The sequence below is a fragment of the Penicillium taxi genome (genome assembly GCF_028828555.1).
Source record: "Penicillium taxi strain IBT 34144 chromosome Unknown utg000004l_segment0_segment0, whole genome shotgun sequence".
NCBI classification, from domain to species: domain Eukaryota; kingdom Fungi; phylum Ascomycota; class Eurotiomycetes; order Eurotiales; family Aspergillaceae; genus Penicillium; species Penicillium taxi.
The window spans coordinates 2,794,293-2,817,371 of NW_026643206.1; the positions used below are offsets into that span (position 1 = coordinate 2,794,293).

Below are 23,079 nucleotides of genomic sequence, written 5' to 3' on the forward strand. Positions count from 1 at the left end.
GTGAGGACTACCTTTTATTCAGTATGACAGTATCACACAACATTCGAAGGCCCAAGCACACTACTCCCTGCCCAGGTGACTCCCTCAGCTTGAGATCCGTGCTGTCTTCCTCCATTAAAGTAGGGCTTTCTACTCCGTATTCTACTTCATTTACTGCCTTCCTTCACTTCACACCGCCTACTATATTAACCCCTCATTTCTTATCGATAAGCTATCTCCACGTGATTCATATGGGTTCTGCAGAGAATCTTCTCCAACTTCCTCCTCATCTTTGATTGTTATTTATTTCTCACTTATTCTTCATAGCATCGGGCAATCCTGCCACCCAGATTCTTCGAATAATCGAAGTCATATTTCCTTGCTCTGTGTATCTCTTTGTTCAATTAGCCATGGCTGCTCCTGTGACTATCGCTCACTTCCATGGTTGCGATGTCTTGCTTACCCTGAAATCCGGCGAGTCCATTCATGGTAAAATTGGCACACTCGTTGATGGTGTCCTTCATCTTCTGGATGGTAGATCCATTCCGGTGGAAAATATGATCGACGTCACTATTCCCGACTCTCCCATTGTTTCTCGTCCTCCCCTAGCTGCTCAGCCTCATCTTGAGACCGGAACTTTTGTTGACCCGGCTATCGTGGGCATTTCGCCATCTCGCTTATCGACCGACCATGTTCATCGCTCGCAATACGTCCCTACTTCTCAATATTCCCCTTCCCCTTCTGGCCTTGTTCGCGAAGGCCATACTGCGAACGGAACATTTGTCGACCCAGCTATCCTGCGAATGTCGACCCACCCGGCTGCAAGAACCTCCATTCCACCAAAAGTACCAGCTGGTAAAGCTCAAGCTCTTCGCCAAGGCTCTTCTTCATTGTCCAATCTATTTCGCGATTCTCGATTGAATGGCACGGAGAGCCAGCTCCCACAAGATGGTTATGAGGCTTTGCCGAGTGTTTCCCCTAGTCAAAGTGATTCTAAGCCGAATAAATCCAACACCCGATATGATAGATCAAGTACGAACAACATTAAAACCAAAGGATTGCAGACTGCCTTTGTGGAGTCAGTGCCCACGGACAGTGCTCGTCAACTTTCAAAGCTCAGCAAGGGTGCCAAGAAGAAGGCTCGCCGTGCTCTTACTCAAGAAGTCAACGGCTGGTCTACCGAAGATGCTGCCGACATTCACGAGCAGGGGGATTTTGATTTTCAATGCAATCTTACGAAATTTAACAAACAGCAAGTGTTTGCACAGATTCGAAAAGAAGATACCACCGCCGATGAAGCTCGTCTAGTCAGCCACAATCGCAAGCCGAAGGCTGGTACTAACGATGGAAAGAATCTCCATTGGACTGAAAATGTGCTGGACTCTGATACTGGCGACGAGCTCGTAATTGTTGATAAGACCACTTCCACCCGCGTTCCATCGCGCAAGGGTAGCACAGCTCCGATTCAACCTTTCTTGCATAAGTTGAGCTCGAGCTCGCGCACAGTTACGCCTCTATCCGTCGTATCCCCTGTATCTCCTGATCCTGGTCCTATCGGATCTCTCGTTCTTGGAACGAGCTTCTGCCCCACACTGAGTCCTCTACAGACACTCGAGGTTGAGCAGATCGCGATCGCGGAGTTTGGCTTAACCGATGATATTATCAGTGAGAATGCAGCCCGAGGCATCGCTGAAGCAACCGTGAGCCATCTCGCCAGTGAATGCTTTCCTACACCGACGATCTTGGTCATTGCTGGTAACCATCGTACCGGAGCACGAGCAATTGGCGCAGCACGACACTTGCGTAATCGTGGCTACCGTGTCAATGTTTTTCTACTTGGAGCAGACCGCGATGGTGATTTGCTAGAAAGCTGTCGTAAGCAGCTGGATATTTTCCGCAAGACCGGTGGACGCGTTTTCAAGTGGGCCGATCTGATTCTTCGCCTATCGGCTCGTGATAATCCTTTTAATCTGGTTATTGATGCATTGTTTGGCATGCATGTTTCTTTCAATGACCTGTCCTCTGAGGACCAGAAAATGGCGTCCGAGATAATCTCTCGCGTCAACCAGACCACCTTGAATGGAGGCGTGCTCTCGATTGATATCCCGTCTGGTATCTCTGCATCAACTGGTATGTTCCCGTAATAAATCCCAAGTTTCTGTGTTTTGCTAACTTCATGATAGGTGAGGTTGGGTTGTTCAAGGGCGAGCTGTTGAACATCAACCCCAAGTTCGTGGTGTGCCTTGGCGCCCCGAAAACCGGGATTCTCACCGCCATGGCACACAACAGCGTGAGCTTCCGGGCACTGTGGAAAGTCAGTGTTGCTGACATTGGAATTCCCCAGATTGTGTGGCGTAAGTATGGGACACGCCGTCATCATGGATTTGATTTCGGCAATCGCTGGGTGTCTACACTGCTTTACGAGGCCGCACGTGAATAGATCTTAACAGATTGAGATCTTACAACCCACATCTACTACAAGGATGAAGCTTAGGAAGGAGCAGAGCAACACATTTATTATTCACCATTCTTTACGACCACATCTTACACTCTCATCCACACATGACATTACTATTACACATCATTCTCCTTCCGAAATATCACCCCACACCTATTGTGAGGGAAAAAAAGTCTGGGAGGAAGGGCACTCCCTGGATATTGGATATTCTCTTATCGTCGCTTCTTAGCTTATCATCATTACTTCCTCTTATTTAGCGATTATTCAAATAAACTTTGTTATTTATGTACAGTCGTGTCTCTTTTCTATTTATAGGTTTAAGCACCTGCACCAGATCTAGACATCATCTACCTAGGCAAATTGAGCCCCGAAGTTCCTGCAAAGTAGTTCCTTCTTATCCTTATTACTTATATATGGACAGCCTCCGCTGCAAGCTAGATCATGGCTCCCGTTGATAGCTTTTCAATTTTTTTTTTCTTCTATTCATCATGAAATCTCTTTACAACTGTTTCATTCCGTTGACCATCATCAGTTCCTCAGCGTCCATACTAAATGAGGACTTGAGGTAATCAATGGGAAAGAGAATCTCCTAGTCAGCCTGCAAAACAGCTCAACGAAACACTAGTAGATATTAGCATAGAAGACCAGAAGAACATTGACGATTGGACAAAGCGTATGAAGAGCCGAAAAAATCCCGTATACTAGCGCGTGACTTCCCCTATCTTTTCTTTGTCCCTCAATTTCCATTTCTCAAATAATTACCAGATATCTTCTTAAAGGATTAATGCGTTCTTTGACCATAGCCCGTTTAGCGAAGGAAAAGAGCCCTGGTATTACAAGACATATGGAGAGACTGAGAGGACTCTCTTACAACTTTCGCCTCCGTGGGTAAATTTAAAGTATTAATTGATCCCGATGGGCACAAAGTCATCTATGATAAGACCCTAATCTTGACTGTAAGAAGCTTAAATGGATGTTTGTAGTGTATTGAAGGGGGGGATAGAGACCAATTATGGGCCCGAATTCTGCATTTTCTATCATATTTAACGCCCGTATCTCTAATTAAACGAAGTGTCTTATTGGCTCGATTCACTCGTAATATCTGTCTGTACATTACATCTGATACCTACTTCTAACTTCGTAAATAACATTCTAACGCTCTAACCTAGTTATTATTTTCAACATCCTCAATCTTACATGACCTTAATCTTACATGACCTTACTCTTACATGATTTCACCAGCATTGTTTTACTTTGAGTCCAGTCAAGCAGTTTTCTCGGTGTCAATTTGGCTACCCCGGTCTGCAATCAGCATTGTGAACATCCACTTTGGAGAAATTAACTTACTTGGTGTGGCCACGAGTCAAGAGTGAAGAAGGTCTCCAACAGGGAGAGTAAATGGAAATTCTACGGCTGCGAAGAGATGAACAACCAGCAGGTAGAAGCCGAGTAGACTGGAAACAAAAAGTACACCCCCAGCACCCTAACAGAGAATCAAAGTCAGTCAATGTTTAGCAAGTATTTGGTAGTGGCACTCAATTACCACGACAAATCTGTTTCCGCTGGTTGTATTCCCTTCACCCAGAAGCCAGTAGCCTGCTGTTAACATGATGTATACTAGGGACAGATATAGATAGATAAGGAAGTAGACGACGTGGACTCTTGTCGCGCAGATCATGAAAATCAGTATCATGATTGTCATGGTCAAATACAAAAATGTTACCCAGGTGCGTGTCAGAAAAGTTAAATGAAATATTCCAAAATATAATTCAACGTACCGTATGTATTGTGAAAGGCGGTACTAGCAGATGTATTATGCAAGGTAGGGGAGTATGAAGCTTTAGAAATGCGAGCATACATATACACGGGTATAGATCATTGTAAGAATATAAAGATTAAACTGACCGGCTGCATTGAAAGAAGGCATCATTGAAGCGGCGGTTCCAAACCAATACCCGCCTGTAAAGTGACATCAGAGAAGGTCTCGACAAGTCTGGCCTCGTGGTGCTATCAGACTTACCAAGAGTACCAAACGTAACACAGGAAAATAAATCTCCAACTAGATACTCAAAGATGCTTGTGATGACTAGCAAAAGGCCTCCCAAAAAGGTGGTAGAACCCCTTGGTTTTTGTCAATGATACATCAACCAAGACAGTTATGATGCGACCATTTCTTACGTGAATGCAATACCGCCTCCGCTCGCACCCCTCCAGCCCATGAGGCAGAATGAGAGGGGCGTGGTTGTGATAACGAAGCCCCCTAGTCCCCTATTGAGCCATTGAAGCCATTAGATAGTGTTTATAGTTAGGCGATTTGATAGGGACGGCTCACAAAGGTGTCGGATCTCTCATCTGCTTAGCCAGGGGAGGTTGGTGGCGCTTCATTTGTGTCAGGTATAGTCTCTCGAACTGCTCAGCAGACAGGGTAATTGATGCAGGAACTGTACGCATTGAATTTTCACTATTATGGTACAGGCCCTTTGTCGCCATTTTGACTATTATTGCTGTCCATCCTGTCGCGTGTTTTCACAGGTTTGAAGATTTGAAGTTGAGAATTTTCCAATTGAGCTTAAGTTGGGGGAATGATAAGATGTTGAGCACATCTTTCCATCACTTCCTCGGTCAGTTAATCAAGATTGTGGATACTACTAGGCCAAAATTATGATAGGTCAGAGATGCTGAAGAGAGTTTCGGCTTAGCCGAGAGCAGGAGAATTACTACCTTGATGCCTAATATCTTGAAAATAAGCGAATATACGCATATGTCGGTCGGATCAACCAATTTTAAACGGTTCCGTAACCGAAAATACTTCAGATTCGAAGGTACATACCATGCGGTTCCGCATACAGCGGGGGTTTAAGTATGGGGTACAGTTATTTTTGTGGGGTAGATCCTTCGCCGATCCTTCTAAGCTTAAGGTTTGGCTGCGGATAGGAAGCTAATTTTAACGATGCGTTAATCACACTATGAGTTTTATAGTGCGGGGAGAAGGTATAAATGTCATTGGATAGTTGGATTTGTAGCGGGGTCGCTTTTTGGATCGCGTTGTCAATCCATGACCGACCGATCTCTGTGTTCCTGGATCCGAGAAAAATTGATCCAGTGGAAGGAGCGATAAGTATGGGATTATCACATTCCCTTCTTTCGATGTCTTACCTAGGTATAATTTTCCAGAAGCCACTCGTAGACCTAGGTATCATTGTCTCTATAGCTAAAATTCCTTTTAAGGATAGTATCTAGCTAGCCCTTTCACATGGGCAAGGTTCCAACAACTTTGGAACCTACCTAAGTATCTAACTTCTACAGACTGCTGTCTTGGATACCTACATATGTAGAAATCTACCGAGGTCTGCACTCAGGGCTATATAGGTACAAGGTATCCCTAGAATTGCAGGGCTTTAGGGCTAGTCATGTCCAATAAATTGTTTGTAATTCACGAGGTCTAGATGTTAGATGGCATAAGTTCATTCTCATTAATATTGAGGGCTCAACACTAAAATATGGAATATATAGAAATAAATAAGTCATACTCCCATAATACTAGTCGCAATTACTCTGGAATCTCAAGCACATAGCGTCCAGCAATCTTTCCCTCCTCTGCGTCATGTCAGTGAGTGTACTAACCAAAGATGAAATCGCGAGTGACTTACCCATGAGATCAAAAATCTTTGGGAGATCTTTCAGGGGAGCTATTTGGAACGGAGCTTTGATCAAGCCTCGAGCAAAGAAGTCAATGGCCTCAACACCGTCTTGCTTGTTTCCAACATAGCTTCCCTTGATGGTGATCATGCGGACCACTGTATTGAAGACTGGGGCTTTGAGGAACGCATCTGGAGGCAATCCAATGGCGACAATTGTTCCGTGGGAGCGCACATATTCGGCAGCCTGCTGGAAAGGCTTCTCAGAAACTGCTAGCAGAATAACAGCGTGAGCTCCAAGACCTTCGGGGGTTGTCGCCTTCACGTCAGCCACCAAGTCTTTTGACTTTGTGAAGTCGACGTATGTCTATCAATGTTAGTCGCCACATCACGATTCAAGCCTTGTAGTCATACCTCAGTTCCAAGCGATTCGCACATAGCCCTTTTCTCATCACCTCCATCTACAGCTACAACTCTAATGCCCATCGCCTTGGCATATTGCTGCGCGAGGGATCCAAGACCACCACCCGCTCCAACAATCGCTACGGTTTCTCCTGGACGAACTCCAGATTCCTTCAAACCCTTATAAACAGTGATACCTGCGCATAGAACGGGAGCGACAGCATCAAGAGGGACGTTCTTAGGAATTTTTGAAGCAAGAGTAGCCTTGCCGACGGCATATTGCTGGAAAGTGCCATCCACAGTGTAGCCAGACATCTGTGCATTGGGACACAAGGGTTCGTCGGCTTGGCGACAGTGTTCACACTCAGAGCAAGACGAATTAATCCATTTAAGACCAGCATGGTCGCCAATATCGAATCCAGTGACCAATGAACCCTTGGCGACGACAACTCCAGCACCTTCGTGTCCACCGACCAGGGGGAATTTAACGGGGAGGGGCCAGTGGCCCTTCCAGGCGTGTAGATCGGTGTGACAAACGCCCGAGTAACGAATTTTCACCAAAATCTGATCGGGACCTGGCTTTGGGACAGGAATCTGCTTAAACTGGAGTGGTGCGCCAACTGATTCGGCAACTTGGGCCCATTGAGTCTCGGGAATAGACATTATGGGTGAAGAATGAGGATCCTTGAATATTGTGTTTTTGTTAGTTGATTAGAATCTATATTTCAAATTGATAAGATTTCAAGGGTTTTTATATCGAATTTGTCTGATAAAAAAGAAGATTTCGAAGATTCAAGGACATTTGCGGGGTAACTTTGCGGTGGGGTATTTCCCGCAGTGGGGCATGCGGAGCCGCTTTTCGGTTCTGTACCTTCAACGAATCCAATTTTGGCAATTAAAAGGCCTCTGCCTTCTCTCTGGATCCATAATTTAAAGTTCCCGAGGTCCGCACCTTGTCTGTACGTAGTTCCGCACGCAGTATAGCCAGACAGGATGAAGTTTACCCCGCTCCATGGCTTTCCGCTCTATAATCCATGTACATTTCGTTTCACCGACCTGCAATTTCCAAGGGTATCCAATTATGATAAAAGGAGGCTTTGTACCCACTGATATCCTGAATCTTTCGATAATCTCATCCCCAAGTAATCATTGAATATTTCCAAGTCTTTATTCAATCATGACACAACTTTTCCAAACAATCACGACCCCAGTGGTCACATACCAACAACCAACAGGCCTGTAAGCTCACATAATCTAACTCCGACTTTTGGACTTTCTGACAGATAAACATATAGCTTCATCAACAATGAATTTACCAAGGGCGTTGAAGGGAAAACCTTCGAAACAATCAACCCTCATGACGAGAAGCCCATTGTGGCTGTGCATGAAGGCACAGAGAAGGATGTTGATATTGCTGTGAAAGCAGCTCGGAAAGCTCTACAAGGCGAATGGAAGACAATCACTCCTTCTGAGCGTGGCCGTCTCCTTACTCGCCTTGCAGACCTTTTAGAGCGTGACATCGACACAGTCGCTGCCATCGAAGCCCTCGATAATGGTAAGGGTCATATTATGGCCAAAGGCGATGTCAAGAGCTCTGCAGGCTGCCTGCGCTATTATGGTGGATGGGCTGATAAGATCTATGGTCAGACCATCGATACAGACCCTAACAGCTTGACCTATACCCGCCATGAACCTATTGGCGTTTGCGGACAGATTATTCCATGGAATTTCCCCTTGCTTATGTTTGCATGGAAAATTGGCCCTGCTCTTGCTACTGGAAATACTATTGTTATGAAGACCGCAGAACAGACACCTTTGTCAGCACTTTATGTGGCCGGCCTCATCAAAGAAGCTGGATTCCCTCCTGGAGTCGTGAATGTGATTTCAGGATTTGGAAGAACTGCAGGAGCAGCGGTCTCCAGTCATATGGATATCGATAAAGTGGCTTTCACTGGCTCGACTTTGGTTGGCCGCCAAATTCTCAAGGCGGCTGCGAATAGCAACTTGAAGAAAGTCACTCTTGAACTAGGTGGAAAATCACCGAACATCGTTCTTCCCGATGCAAATCTTGAAGAGGCAGTTCGATGGGTGAATTTTGGAATATTTTTCAATCATGGACAATGCTGCTCCGCCGGCTCCAGAATTCTTGTTCACGAGGACATTTATGATCAGTTCCTTGAGCTTTTCAAGAAGAGGGCCGAAGAGAATAAAGTCGGTGATCCATTTCATCCTGATACATTCCAGGGCCCCCAGGTGTCCCAGTTACAGTACGACAGGATCATGGGCTATATCGCCGATGGTAAAAGCGCCGGTGCGAAGGTCGTCACTGGTGGCGATCGTCATGGAGCTGAAGGCTACTATATCAAGCCAACTATCTTTGCTGATGTCCATGAGAATATGTCTATCGTGAAAGAGGAGATTTTCGGACCTGTTTGCACTGTGCAAAAGGTTAGCAGTGAAGAGGAAGCCATTCAAATGGCCAATGATACAAACTATGGTAAGAACATTCCCTTTTCCATCCAGGGACTATCTTTGTAAGCGAACTCACACTTACCACTCAATCAACAAATAGGTCTAGCTGCGGCCGTTCACACTACCAATATCAACACTGCCATCAGAGTCTCAAATGCAATCAAGGCAGGGTATGTATTTTTCTTTTCCTTTCTTTCTTGGGCTTCTAATAACACATCATCTCACATAGCACTGTTTGGATCAACAACTACAACACTCTTCACTATCAGATGCCGTTCGGTGGTTTTAAGGAATCAGGCATTGGTCGCGAGCTAGGTTCATATGCTCTTGAGAATTACACAGAGGTGAAGACTGTCCGCGTGCATCTTTTCTGAATCTCTTAGATCGGTTTCTTCAGCTATGAATTACTTATACATATGCTTATTTCTTGGTATATTTCTTGTATCTTGAATCTTCTCTAAATCGATCACCTACGTAGGTATTAGACAAGCCTTAGAGCGTAAACCTTCCCTCCGTTTCTACTTGTAGATAAGTGGAGAACCTTGGAATCAAACAGTGGAATGTGTATTCATCCCGAATTCTGTCACATTCGAAGCATGAAATAAAACGACCATCTACGTCCTGTACTAAATCAATCGTTCTCAGGAGAAGCACCAATATTATATTAGTAACTAAATCTCGTATAACCCATCAAATAAACAGGGTACCTGGACGGTGATCTCCCGAAATCTCAGTGCAATTCAAGCAATTATTACATTCGTGCGCTAGCAGGTTCGTTAGAAATATCATTATTGGTTCGTTATAAACACTAACGACGCCACGAGGCGTAGTTCTTACCTCGGTATCCGTACTTTGTACTTTGCTGAGCGAAAAAATCGACTCTGTAGGGTAAAAATCAGAGTGTTGTTGCTGTATCATAGAGAATAATGAGACAATACCAATGTACAACTAAGTAGTAAAATTTGTTGGTTCTATTCATAGATAGCCTAATTATTCAGGCGTACTCAGGGTACCAGAATACTCTTGTAGTGGAACCTTCCCCGCTTTTCAACCCCAGCTTCCCCAGGTTAACCCAGATCTGATTACGATCAGCATGCCTTGTACAACACGGCTACTTGAATACAGATTTAGCACTATATCACCATCGGATTAGAGTCTATTCCTGTCGTAGAACAGCCCGTCTTAATTATCTTCATGGAGAACTCTCGCCGACGACAACTTCACAGTTGCGACCCCTGTAGGAAAGGAAAGAGGGGCTGTGATGCACCGGTAAGGGGCTATTGTCCTCTTCGTCTCACCATTGTCGATATACTAATATTAGTTACGTTTTAGAGAAATCGAAATGACAGCGGTTTTTCCTGCTCTAACTGCAAACGATGGAAGAAAGAGTGCACTTTCAACTGGCTGTTGGCAAAACCCACGGACCCTCGAAATTCTCGAAAACGACCAAGAACAAACGCTACAGATATAATTCAGAATCCCGATTTACCTTCAATTCCAGAATCTGTCAGTAACCTTTTTGATGAGCCACTGCTCTCTTCACAATGGAATCTTGTCAATTCAGGGGATATTTTCGCTTCTCCCGATTCCCGAAGTTTCGCCTCAACACCTTTTTTTGAAACCGAGAACAAAATTTTTAATGGAATAGAGTGGAGTGGTTTAGCAGATGGGCAGCCTGGAATTAACGTCTGGGACATCAGAAACCCAGGCCACTGGCAAACCGATGCAGTGATTCAAGAGTCTGGAGATGCCTCCAGGCAACTTGGGTATCAGTCAAACACAGAAGATTCGCTACCAAGCTTATCAGAGAGCAGATCTGATGCAACTCAAGATCTGGAGAATAGATCTATATCTTCTTCATCTGATTTCACTGACCCAGAGTACCAGAACAGCAGCCAAAGTGTTTACTCAACATTGGAATTTAACCCAGCATTCATGCTGGGCTGTCAACCAAGTCTTTCAACTGCTTCAAACAATACAGCTAAGGAATATGCTCGTGTATCGATGACGCGTAACCTGATTCACATATACCATGATAGTATGGAGAACGCCTTGTCATGCTGGTTGACGGAGCACAATTGCCCTTACAGCGACTCCACCGGCGGTATGGTGCCCTATAGAAAAATGAAGGAATGGGGCCCTAGCTGGTCCAACAGAATGTGCATCCGAGTTTGTCGTTTGGATCGTGCATCCGATAACATACGCGGTCGGGCTTTAACCGCAGAGGAGGAGAAACTCGTATATCAAGCTCTTCACCTGGCTATTATGGCATTCGCTTCACAGTGGACTCAACATGCGGAGAAAGGGAGTGTATTGAATGTCCCAAGTGTAATCGATGAAGACGAAAGAGCCATTCGAGTGAACATCTGGAATAGAGCACGGCACGCTCTGGAGCATTCAGTCGGAATACCCTCTTTCCGCGTCATATTCGCGAACATCATATTCTCCCTGACACAGAGTCCGCTAGACAAGGGACAGGATTTACGCCTGGATGAGCTATTAGAGAATGATCGTGCACCTTTATTTCTTGAAAACGCCAACCGTCAGCTTTTCACACTTCGTTATAAGTTCATGCGACTTCAGCGACAGGCCAATTCATCGCGAGCGGGATCAAAAGGGTCAACAACGGCAGACGTGTTCAACTTGCCTACGCCTCCTGTATCACCTCAGGTTGACCCAGTTCTTGGTAATGAGGAACACCGCAATACAATCGGTCTATTATTTTGGTTAGGAGTAATGTTTGATACACTGAGTGCTGCGATGTATCAACGTCCCCTTGTGGTGTCGGATGAGGATAGCCAAGTCACAACAGTATCACCTCCTATGCTAAAATTCGAGGAGCATATTGACCTTGACGGTTGGAACTTACCAAACAGTTCATCTCGTCAAAAGAAGGACGTATGGGGTGATTTTTTCCTTCGTTATCCGCGCCAGAAATCTAGTCAGATACGATGGCCCTGTTCCTACGACGAAGCTGCGTCTGTTCTTTCGGAGGCTACCCCGGTCAAAGTATTGCTCTACCGTCGAATCACACAGCTGCAAACTCTGCTATACCGGGGGGCAAGTGGCGACCGACTCGAAGAAATCATGAAAAAGGCCATACTGGTCTATCAGCACTGGAACGCTGCATATCAGCCATTCATGAAAGACTGTATCTCCAATCACGAATTCCTCCCTCCTCGCATCCAGTCATGGTATATCATACTTGACGGTCACTGGCATCTTGCAACGATGCTTTTGGCAGACGTGATAGAAAGTATTGACCAAGCAAGGCTGGGTTCGGATATTGAACGAGAAGTTCGTCAAACTACAAAATTCGTTTCTGTTGTACGAGCAGATAATGCGCTGGCAGTTGGTGAACTTGCTCGCTCTTCACTTCAAGGGCAGGATCCGATGATCCATGGTCGCTTTCATGATTCCCTCAGCGAAGTTGCTCTTCTAGTTGAACCGTGGACTGTTGTTCTAATCCATTCATTTGCCAAGGCGGGATACATCTCTCTCGAAAGGTTGGAGGAGCCTGACGCGCAAAATGTGCCAACTGAGCGATTCAAGAAGAATTGTGAGCTTTGTATCTCTGCTCTCCAATACCTTGGAAGAAAGTCTGATATGGCTTCACTGGTTGCTCGAAACCTTTCAAGATCTTTGGTGGTCATTCCATAGAATTAGATTAAAGCTGAAACACTTTGTGAAAAACCGCACACAGGCTCTCGAGGTCAAAATTCTGATGTTGGAATTTTGAAATATATGCAAGCAGTGTCTTTCTACAAGAAGTTTAAAATCTAAGTATAAAACTCGCATATCTTGAGATACAAATCATAGTATCATGCTCGCTAGTATCGATACCTGAATCCCGGCGTCTTCCAATCCGTAATATCCTCATAGTCATTAGATACCAGTTGGGCTTGATTCAGCATATCCGCCATAGTATTTGGATCCCGATCCCCATCAAGCCTCTTCACATTACCCACAGCTCCAGCATTTCCAGCACTGCCCTCGAATCCCTCCTTGGAAACACGCTGAGAGTTTGACCATTGAAGGTAAATGCGGAGTAGTATAGCAAGCAGTATCGAGAGCGCATAACAGATCATGATAGTGCGGAATGCTGTGTTATAAGTTGGGGCTTCTCTGCTAAGGAAGAACTGCGGTCCAGAGATGTTTCCTGCACAGTACGCAAGGAAAAGCATGGCGGTGATGGTCATCTTTTTTGTGACGCCACGATAATTCGCTTGTACCAATGCCATCACGAGGGGCATTGCCGCTGGCCCGGTTGATAAAAGGAAATATCCAAACAGCTGGACGCCCAAGGCTATATGGGCACGGCAATAAATAATTGCACTCCCAACCACGGGCGGTATGACAACAGCTATAACCAGCAGGCAGTTCAGCTGGCGGAAACGTCCAGCAAGCCAACCAGTCCCAACAATCGTGGCAATGCTAACAACACTGTAAGGAATATTGACCAGAGTCGATTCCAGACTCGAGAAACCAAACGACTCAATGACGAGATTGGAGAAGTTCTGTGTACCACCATTCGGGATCTGCGTCAATAATTCCAGACCGAAAATTAGCCAGGTTTTGGGGTCCATGAGACACTCAACGACCTGGTCCCACCTCCATGCTGTTTTTTCTGTGTTACCTGTACCGGAAATAAGAACCCTTTTAGCTGCAAACTGGCGCTCTTCTTCCGATAGGAACTTTGCTTTGGAAATCGAGTCTGGTAGAAGGATCCAGACTACGAAGGCCCAGAGAAAAGTTGCAACGCCGAGAACAATAAACATCCACCTCCATGCACCAACGTGATCTTTCACGTGGCCGAGGCCGTAAGCCATGAGACTGGAAACAATTCCTCCTGCGCTCTATCGAACTGGTGAGTATTTGTCAAATATCTGTGAGAGCTGTGTACGAACATTACCGGCAAACCAAAAGCCTGTCCTGGTGGGAATCTCATCACGCGTGTACCAGGTTGATGTAATGAACATAAAGGCTGGGGTAACAGTGGCTTCGGCAATACCAAGTAGAAGTCGAACAGTGATGAGACCACCAAAGTTGGTACATGCCGCGGTAAGAGCCACCACGGTTCCCCAGAAAAATGTGTTGGCAGTCATGTACTTCCCGATCGGAAAACGAGCAATGAGCAAGGTAGTGGGATAAGACCAGCCCAGATAGCCAAAGTAAAACGCTGAAGAGACCCAACTATACTGCTGGCCAACCAATCCCTGATCAACGAGGTTAGATTAAAAGCTTCGACCTCTCTTTTGCAGCCAGATTATATTTACCGTATCACCACGTAAACCAAAAACAGCCGCGCTGGACAGAATAGTTTTATCCATGAAATTCAACATATAAGAAAAAAACATTAGTGGCACTAATTGCATGTCGATCTTTCGCAGCACTCGTTTCCCCATTAAAGGATCTGCGTGGGACTCCAACACAGTTTCCTGAGTACTGGCGGATGCCATGTTGTCAATTCCAAGGTTATTTGCATAGTGCGCAGTGAGAAGTGGTTCGAGCTCTGGGTTCTTATTGTCTTCGCGTTGGGTTGGGCCATTCTTATCTTCCCGCTCATCTCGATTGGCTCGCCCTTGCATGTTATCGGTGATTTGGGATCTTTGAGCTCTGAACTAACTGGCTAGGGTAATCTTGTGAGGAGAAGTCCCTAGTCCAATTTGCAAGCAGTGAGCCGCTCTTCGAGGTTCATGCAGCACCAGTTAGGATGTTCATCGGTGGTGTTCCTGCATATAGAGCACTGACCGGCAGACTAAGACAGGGATATACTACATGAAATGGATGGATATAATGTGAGGAAAGAGGGAGACGTGTGGGGGCTCAGTTATCAACTCTATCTGCTGTGGTGGCCTGAGGCCCCAACAAATTATCAGCGAAGTGTGAACTCCCAGATGCGTGAAATCATGTATCTTGGCCTCCAGTCTAAATATGGATTATCTTTTGAAAAGGCCTGTGTCCCAGATTGGGCTACTTAACGCAGAATTCTTGTCGACATTAAGGGCTGATGACTGTTTTATTACGCATCCCACATCTCATATGTCAACCTTGGAACGCTATGTCCATGGAAATTCCAAGATCTCTATGTCCTCCTCTATACTTATCTAGTACATCTGAGTCACATTCTCAAAGGATATACATGCCTGCCCCGGTGCTTAATTAGGCACTCTTACGATCTCTGACGTTATTGTTGCCCTTGGAAGGAAGATCTGACATACTTCCAATATCAATGCTCTTGGAATACCCTTCCTATCAGTTTTTACATATCAAACTCATCCCAAGGTTGTCCAGTTTCTCGTGAATGCTAGTTAATGTGAATCTTTATATCAAATCGTTGAATGCAGTTAGCTCAATAGAGCCCTGGAGGAACTTCCTTATAGTACGCATATCCGGCTTTTTCGCAGATATTTGGTGATATAGCTGTGGTCACATAAGTCGCTTCATCACCATCTGGATGCTAGCCACTTGCATTCATAGAAACTATGATGTCGCCCTTGTTCCTTGTCGGTTTCCATACCATAGTAATGACCATCAGTAAATCGCCTCATCCAGTTTCGCTTCAACAATAAATTACGTAATTTACAATTGAGGTAACAATCTCTATATCACCTATAGCCACGGCCCACATGTGACATGGCCATGACCAAATCAAATAATCGAGTAAAATCAAAATAGTTAACTAATATTTTGAAGGCATATTACCTCATGCCGGTACGGCTCAGCGGTATATGAAGCGGTACACCTGCATAATTCTGCCGTAAAACTCCCTACCGTTGCCCACTTTAAACCAATCATTTTCGAGTCATGCTAGCTCTTCCCTGCGTCATCTTCATAAAGTTGTTGGACTTTCCTCCAAACATCAAACTCCAATATGGGAAAAGGTAGGTCTGAAATTCTCCAAATGGTATTATTTTGACTAACATATTCACTTGTAGGGACTGACAAGCTCTACGTACGCGATTTTCCAGCCTTCTTGACATCAAATCTCTGCTAACTATCGCATAGATTACGCATTCTGAGTGGGCTTCGAATGATGGCTTTTCTGCCAACTCGAGCGCTGGTACCACCAAACGTAATTTGAACGGTCCTCAACCTTCGTTCAAACGCTTGCCATTCAATTTTTGTTCTCTTTCACTCCAGCCTTTCACGCACCCCGTCTGCACATCAGAAGGGATCATCTTCGACTTGACCAATATTTTACCATGGATCAAAAAACAAGGGACAAATCCAGTGGATGGCTCACCACTGAAGACCACAGACTTGATCAAACTCACCATTGCCAAGAATGAGGAGGGCGAGTATGTGGATCCAGTCACCTTCAAGGTCTTGACAGATAATACGCATATTGTCGCGATAAGAAATACCGGAAATGTGTTCGCATGGGAAACAGTGGAGCGGTTAAATATTAAGGGAAAGCTCTGGCGCGACCTCGTCACTGATGAAGAGTTCAGTCGCAAAGATATCATCACTCTCCAGGATCCCCATAATGTCGAGGCTCGCAATCTGAGCTCGTTCAATTACCTGAATGAGGGTCAAACTGGACATCTCGATCAGCAAAAACCAGAGGCAAGTGTGAATACCAATGCGCTGGGAAGCTCAGCCAAGATTCTCAAAGCCAAGGAGGCTGTGGCCAAGGCGCGCGCGGAACGGGCCCAACCTGGCTCGGCTGTCTCCAAGGCGGGTGCAAAACCTGGAACGGTCTCAGTCGCTCCCAAGACTGGAGCGTCCCAGGGAGGAAATCCTACTCCTTGGAATGCTGCACTATTCACAACAGGCAAAGCGGCTGCTTCCTTTACTAGCACAGGTTTCACACCTCACACGTCAGCCGACTTGGCTATTCTATCTGACGAAGACTACATAATGAACCAGGGTCGGTTTAAGTCTGGCCGGATTAAGTCCAAGGGCTATGCACGAATTGTCACCACGTCCGGTCATCTAAATCTGGAGCTTTATCCCGAACATGCACCCAAGGCTGTATGGAATTTTATCCAGCTTGCCAAGAAGGGCTACTACAATGATGTCACCTTCCATCGCAATATCAAGGGATTTATGCTACAGGGTGGTGATCCCACCGGTACTGGACGAGGTGGTAACAGCATTTGGGGCAAGCCCTTCGCCGACGAGGTCAATGGACCTTTGAAGCACGACTCCCGAGGCACGCTGAGCATGGCCAATAAGGGCAAAAATACCAACACAAGTCAATTGTAAGTTCTCATGCCTCTCATCTCCTAATTTCAATATTGACCGGTCATCAGCTTCCTCGCTTACCGCGCTCTACCTCACCTAGACCGTAAGCACACAGTGTTTGGTCGGCTCATTGACGACCCAACCCCTTCATCCGCTACATTTAACGCTATTGAGATACACCCGGTAGAGTCAGATACTAACCGACCCACGCCTGAGATCCGTATCAAGGAGATTACTGTCTTCGTGGACCCCTTTGATGAATTCTTGAAGCAGAAACGCGCAGAGGAAACTGAATCTTCCGTCGCCAAAGACAAAACTGCTCGGCGTGTAGATGATGATCAGGTCACCTGGACAGGAAAACGTGTGCGTGGTGCTGGCGCAGCTTCAAGTGAGGGTTCTACCGGTGTCGGAAAATACTTGAAAGCTGCATTGGCCAAGCGCGCAGAGGCAGATGACGACGAGATTATTGAATTCATAGATGAGGAACCAGCTCCTGGGCCTTCGCACAAGAAGTTGAAGAGCACAGGTGGGTATGGAGACTTTAGCACATGGTAGTAACCATAGATTCATTTTCATATCTTCCGAACTTTATACCGTGTATACTGTAGTTATGTAGTTATGTAGCTATGCGGGAAAAGCGGGGCAGAACCTTAGAACTTGATAGAAAAGTCAATGACTGAATGATACTATAGTAATCATACTTAAATGTGTCGTTGGGGTTGTAGAGTAAGAGCAATCTAAATTCACATGGCTATTTTGAAATGTGTATTATCTCAGATTAAAAGTCCACATCTAATTCACTTCTCTCCACATCTCCACTCCGTTCTTGGCTCCCGCCCATCTCTCTGGCACGGGGCGGAGTTAGGAAGTGTTCCCATCCCCATTCAGATCGCATGCAACCCCAACTTTCTCTCTCTCCACCCTTCCTACCCCATTTCTTCCCACTCCTCTTTTCTCACTACAATCTTCAACTTCTGTCTAATACTTAAAAGTAAGTGAATGCTTCTACTGTTCTCCTGCATCATGACATCTACGCACCCCACTACCGGCGCTTCCGCCGAGGTGAGACTCGGGCTCACCTCGGCCATGCGTGATCAGGCGCCGTATTCGGGCATTCAAACAGAGTTATATGCTTCCCATGAGTATATCAAGCTTATTGGATTGTCTCATTTGGTTTTCAGCCCATCTCCTCTACCCAATGGCTTTTTCCTTACCTCCAGTTCCTTCATCTGCTTATGTAGTGAAGATATTCCCGTCTCTCTGACCATCAATCTGCACTACACAATTATATTGCAACTTTCACCTCTTGTTACTACGTACTTTTGTTTTCAAGCCTCAAGCCATCTAACGTTTCAGAACCTTAATAGCCTTCATTCAAGCTCCCTCGACCGACCGCCCCTACGTCAGTCCGCAGTATTCGTCATCAGGCATCCGCCACAACTACCCTTCTTAATATCCCCCTATCCTTGCCTTCAAGGATACAATCAAGCTGGCAGGAAAACAGCGCCGTAGCTTTTCTTCGCAGGGTGGGTTGCTGAATAGAATGTTCAGTGGCTCCAGCCCGCCCAAAGACAGATCTGACCCCACTCCCGTTCCTGGATTTGACACAAGTCCATTGAGCCTCCATCCCGAGAACGCCAGTCCCCGCGACAAGCGATTCTCCCCTCCTTCGTCTCTTCCCGGATCTGGTTTCTTCCGCCGACAGACTGAAGATCTAGCGCCTATCGGTGAGAAGAAACGTCGCAGTAGTACCGTTACCAAAGCCGCAAGTTTCTTCAACAGCGCCAAAAACTCTCTTAGTCTCAGCAGCTCGCGGGACTCGTCGACATTCAGTACAAGCCCCTCGATCGTGGAGAGCCCACTAGAAAGACTGGGAAAGATGGACCCCGCTCTAAGTGTACCCCAGGGATCGCTGAACAACTCCGCTGGAGAATCGATACCCACTTCGCGCTCCTCTTTCCGCGTGGGCGTAACAGAAGATCGGAATCGAAAATGTCGTCGTACAATGGAAGACACACATGCCTACTTGTACAACTTTCTCGGTACCCCGTCGCCGAATTCACATCCCGAGATACACGGCAACGATCCTCCGAACGAATCACAGAAGTCCCATGACCTATCTAATATTGTGGAAACAGATAATGGCTACTTTGCAATCTTCGATGGACATGCTGGTACCTTTGCTGCTGAGTGGTGCGGCAAGAAGCTGCATTTGATTCTGGAGGACATTATGCGCAGAAACCCCAACACACCTGTCCCAGAGCTTCTTGATCAGACATTTACGAGTGTCGATCATCAGCTAGAGAAACTACCCGTCAAAAATAGCGGATGCACGGCTGTTACTGCCGTTCTCCGCTGGGAGGACCGAGTGCCCAACTCTCATTCAGCCACTGGCTCGGCTGCTCTTGCACCTGATGTCGCGAGCAAAGGCGATACCAACTCTGAGAACACGGAGACTCCAACTCAAGAAGCACCAGGATCCTTCTCAAAGTTGCAGGAAAAGGCCCTTCGTCAGCGAGTCTTGTATACCGCCAACGTTGGTGACGCCCGCATCGTTTTGTGTCGCAACGGAAAGGCGCTTCGACTATCATACGATCACAAGGGTAGCGATGAGAATGAAGGCAAGCGCATTGCAAACGCCGGTGGCCTCATTCTTAATAATCGTGTCAATGGTGTCCTGGCCGTTACGCGTGCTTTGGGAGATACATATCTCAAAGACCTCGTCACCGGGCATCCTTACACAACGGAGACGGTTATTCAACCCAGTGCCGATGAGTTTATCATCCTGGCTTGCGATGGAGTGAGATTCTTTCTTGTTCTTTCTATATATGTATTTATTAATATTTTCTTAGTTATGGGACGTCTGCAGTGACCAGGAAGCTGTTGATTTGATCCGGAATGAGCAAGATGCTCAACACGCTTCCCGCATACTGGTTGACTATGCCCTTGCGCGCTTCAGTACTGACAACCTTTCTATCATGGTCATTCGACTTGACAGCGCCCGTCTCCAGGACGTGATCAACAATAAGGCAGAACTGATCGGTGTGGATGGTGATCCATCCACCAACCTTGCTCTGGGTGTGAGCGAAGCCGACAAGATAGTCGAGGTAGCTCGGCAGCGTATGGCCAGTACGGAACTTGACGACAATTTCACAGACTCCGAACGGAAAAACGACAATCTTCACAAAACAACTAGTATCTCCGATACTGGTTTTGAAATCTCATTTGACGACAGCAGCGATCTGCCATCGCGGGAGCTAGGCTCCAAAAATGGTTCTTAAAAGACTCAGTAATTTTGTGAGGCCCACTTCGGCCCCCCTAAGAGCTTTTCAAAAGCAGTTTCCAGCAATTTTGATAGAACAGCTTCGTACTATTGCCCGCCCTAAACACGTGATTTTCCCAGCTCACACAGCGGCTATCGAAACCTGGAGTTTCTTATTATCATGTCTACTATTGTTATCTATCTTTCCCTCCACTGGCGTGATCAACCTCTCCGCCTGTCTTTGACCCCTTCTTTTCTAAGCCTTGGCTCTTGAGGTGGAATATCTTTTACTTTTTTCTTATTTCTTGGATATCACTTCTTTTGTGTGAGTTATGTATGTATGGTTATGTTAGTTCACTATCTCTCAAGGCGAGAACTTATGAATTTCTTTACGTTCAAGACCTGCGTGTTGGCTTGCTTTCTCTTTTTCTAGTAAGTTCTACTTTCATAGTTCAGTCGTTTTGATATTGGCTTTCATCCTGTAGTTTGATAGAAATTCTGCACATATCTAGAGAGCTGGTTAGGTAGACTGTAACTCTGTTGATCACGTCTGGAATGTTGGTAGTACCTAGGTTGTTTACATTGTCCCATCAATAAATATCGGACTTCACTAGAATAGTCATTCATCCTAGGAACCACACTTCTGTTCAGGGGGTAATCTTACAGTTTACTGCGCATTTTATTTGATTGGTCTATCGATTCTTATCTCAAGATGTAAGCTCCTGGGCAGCACTTCATTAGCTTATTTTCAAATTGATCGTTAATTAATTCAACTTTCTATAGAAACTTGCTTTGATCAAACCCCGGTTGTTTCCAACCTGAAGTCTATGGTTGGCGCCAATATAAGTAGTTGATGCCATGTTTAGAGTACAGCATGTCTCGAAACTACTATCACCACTTACACTATTCAATCTTTTTTCGTGCCCCACTAGTGTTCAGGAATGAAAGTTGAAGAGTGTAAAGGTCAATTTGATTTCGAATGCTACGACATACAGCCGTGCTGGAAATAAAAGAGACATATTTTTGGAAAAAGATTATTTACATCCTAGCTGGGAATAGGGTTGTTTCGGGTACGGGCCAAGAGACAGCGCGTGTCTGCCAAAGGGGGAATATATTTTCGAATATAGCTGTATTGTCTGATAATCTTTGTTTTCCTCCCGCCTTTGCCAACCTGCATAGAACATGATTAAAATAGGACAATTTGGAAGCAGATAAAACAGAAGTATAAAATACTGCGCAAAATATGGAAAATATAGACAAAAAAGGAAATTTAAAATCTAGGCAAGGAATAGAAAGAAATGCGTTGACGGAGTAGCTCGGTCTCGGGATGGCAAGAGAACGCGTTTTTGCGCATAAAACAGCGTTCCGTAGATCGAGCTTTAGACAAGTCGTCACAGAACTTTCAGAACTTTTATAATATCAAGAAGCTGCTGTTTAGTCAACTTCCCTCAGTCACTATGCCTATGCCAATCGAAAGTAAATCCAAGTTGTTCAGGTTCACCTGAGGAAAGCAGGCGAAGAAGCCCTTGATTTTCTAGTTCTTCACAGATTGTCATTCTCTGGCACATTTCCTCATCGTTCGTACTCTGTGAGACTAACATCCACAAGCTTTTGAGGCCATATACCAATCCTTGAATCATGCGGCTCATATTCCATCCGAAGAGAGGAACCGTGTCGGTATCGGTTCTCTCCTTTCTGCGTTCTCTCTTATTACTGCCTTTATCATCGTCACCAGTTCTTTCGCTCAGAAGCTTTTTCGTGTTGTGCGGCCAAATCTGCGACCTTGATAAATCTATTGTGCCAACAGTTGTTGATAATAGAATCTATTGTTACAGGCCGATGCCTGCTAACAGATCATGGTGCCCATGATCCTGGTTTATTTCAAACGGATTAATTCCCTCATTTTAAGACAGACTGAAGTTACCTTCAAACGGATTGGAGTCACCTATGAACGAACCGAAGAGGTATATTAACTAAACCGACGCTGACCCTCTTAAGTTCCTTAAGATTTTTGTACACTGCTTGTGTCTTTCTAGTTCTGAATATAAGATTAGATTGAGCCATTCACATCTATTGACGGATGACCATCTAGTTCGGGAAATTCTTTTTATTTTGTAAAAGGTCCAAATTCTGACTCCGTGTTCTTTAGGGTCTTCGGTAAGACATCGATCCCCATAAACCTCAACCCCATAATTTATCAAATAGTAGAGGAAACCTAGAGCAAACTGTTCTGTTTGAGGACCAAGAAAGCCAAATATTCCACTCATTCCATCCCTCTCATTAGTATCAAGGATTCTGCCATAACGAGGTATACAACCTTCAAAATCAGACAACTTTAATCTGTTACGATCAGGCAGAATATTTTTGGGTCGAAGATCACCATGAGCAAGATGAAGTGATTCTAGAAAAGCAACAGCTTGAACGAGATCGCTCATCCATTCTATTCGTAGTGATAGAGGTTCCAACTTTTCAATTTTCATGACCATTGAGGTTTGTTCGTCCTTAATTTGATTTATGTGGATCCTAGAAGGAGAGGAGTCTACTCATATTATTAGAAGCATAGACTTCCCGCAACTTGGGTCGTCAAACACCCAGCGCAGATTATTAAGAAAGGATCAAGGTTGAAATGGACTAATGTAATGATCGATGAAAGCTAGGAAAGCTCTGAATTAGTTTAG

At 45.3% G+C, this 23,079-nt stretch overlaps 9 protein-coding genes across 9 annotated transcripts; 5 read left to right on the plus strand and 4 right to left on the minus strand.

Annotated features, from left to right (window-relative positions):
• Positions 1 to 389: 389 nt before the first annotated feature.
• Positions 390 to 2,419, plus strand: N7495_005960 (mRNA decapping enhancer EDC3; the record flags this gene model as incomplete). Its single annotated transcript, XM_057208611.1, has 2 exons — positions 390 to 2,109; positions 2,163 to 2,419. The coding sequence occupies 2 exons, from the start codon at positions 390 to 392 to the stop codon at positions 2,417 to 2,419; spliced, it is 1,977 nt and encodes a 658-aa protein (XP_057062385.1).
• Positions 2,420 to 3,800: 1,381 nt separating this feature from the next.
• On the minus strand, positions 3,801 to 4,927 carry N7495_005961 (uncharacterized protein; the record flags this gene model as incomplete). The annotated part of the gene is made up of 6 exons (XM_057208612.1): positions 3,801 to 3,920; positions 3,981 to 4,238; positions 4,296 to 4,396; positions 4,458 to 4,503; positions 4,616 to 4,697; positions 4,770 to 4,927. The coding sequence occupies 6 exons, from the start codon at positions 4,925 to 4,927 to the stop codon at positions 3,801 to 3,803; spliced, it is 765 nt and encodes a 254-aa protein (XP_057062386.1).
• A 1,060-nt stretch (positions 4,928 to 5,987) lies between these two features.
• On the minus strand, positions 5,988 to 7,140 carry N7495_005962 (zinc-dependent alcohol dehydrogenase; the record flags this gene model as incomplete). The annotated part of the gene is made up of 3 exons (XM_057208613.1): positions 5,988 to 6,034; positions 6,088 to 6,442; positions 6,490 to 7,140. The coding sequence occupies 3 exons, from the start codon at positions 7,138 to 7,140 to the stop codon at positions 5,988 to 5,990; spliced, it is 1,053 nt and encodes a 350-aa protein (XP_057062387.1).
• Positions 7,141 to 7,654: 514 nt separating this feature from the next.
• N7495_005963 (aldehyde dehydrogenase family protein) lies at positions 7,655 to 9,323 on the plus strand (the record flags this gene model as incomplete). Its single annotated transcript, XM_057208614.1, has 4 exons — positions 7,655 to 7,716; positions 7,773 to 8,974; positions 9,050 to 9,119; positions 9,179 to 9,323. The coding sequence occupies 4 exons, from the start codon at positions 7,655 to 7,657 to the stop codon at positions 9,321 to 9,323; spliced, it is 1,479 nt and encodes a 492-aa protein (XP_057062388.1).
• An 820-nt stretch (positions 9,324 to 10,143) lies between these two features.
• Positions 10,144 to 12,609, plus strand: N7495_005964 (Zn(II)2Cys6 transcription factor domain-containing protein; the record flags this gene model as incomplete). Its single annotated transcript, XM_057208615.1, has 2 exons — positions 10,144 to 10,218; positions 10,282 to 12,609. 2 exons carry the CDS (start codon positions 10,144 to 10,146, stop codon positions 12,607 to 12,609), a joined length of 2,403 nt encoding a protein of 800 aa, XP_057062389.1.
• Positions 12,610 to 12,779: 170 nt separating this feature from the next.
• N7495_005965 (uncharacterized protein) lies at positions 12,780 to 14,537 on the minus strand (the record flags this gene model as incomplete). The annotated part of the gene is made up of 3 exons (XM_057208616.1): positions 12,780 to 13,805; positions 13,857 to 14,165; positions 14,226 to 14,537. 3 exons carry the CDS (start codon positions 14,535 to 14,537, stop codon positions 12,780 to 12,782), a joined length of 1,647 nt encoding a protein of 548 aa, XP_057062390.1.
• A 1,286-nt stretch (positions 14,538 to 15,823) lies between these two features.
• N7495_005966 (PPIL2 family peptidylprolyl isomerase) lies at positions 15,824 to 17,694 on the plus strand (the record flags this gene model as incomplete). The annotated part of the gene is made up of 4 exons (XM_057208617.1): positions 15,824 to 15,833; positions 15,888 to 15,904; positions 15,958 to 17,156; positions 17,208 to 17,694. The coding sequence occupies 4 exons, from the start codon at positions 15,824 to 15,826 to the stop codon at positions 17,692 to 17,694; spliced, it is 1,713 nt and encodes a 570-aa protein (XP_057062391.1).
• Positions 17,695 to 18,682: 988 nt separating this feature from the next.
• Positions 18,683 to 20,420, plus strand: ptcG (type 2C protein phosphatase PTC1; the record flags this gene model as incomplete). The annotated part of the gene is made up of 2 exons (XM_057208618.1): positions 18,683 to 19,939; positions 19,992 to 20,420. 2 exons carry the CDS (start codon positions 18,683 to 18,685, stop codon positions 20,418 to 20,420), a joined length of 1,686 nt encoding a protein of 561 aa, XP_057062392.1.
• Positions 20,421 to 21,849: 1,429 nt separating this feature from the next.
• N7495_005968 (uncharacterized protein) lies at positions 21,850 to 22,887 on the minus strand (the record flags this gene model as incomplete). Its single annotated transcript, XM_057208619.1, has 2 exons — positions 21,850 to 22,224; positions 22,537 to 22,887. 2 exons carry the CDS (start codon positions 22,885 to 22,887, stop codon positions 21,850 to 21,852), a joined length of 726 nt encoding a protein of 241 aa, XP_057062393.1.
• Between the last annotated feature and the right edge of the window lie 192 nt (positions 22,888 to 23,079).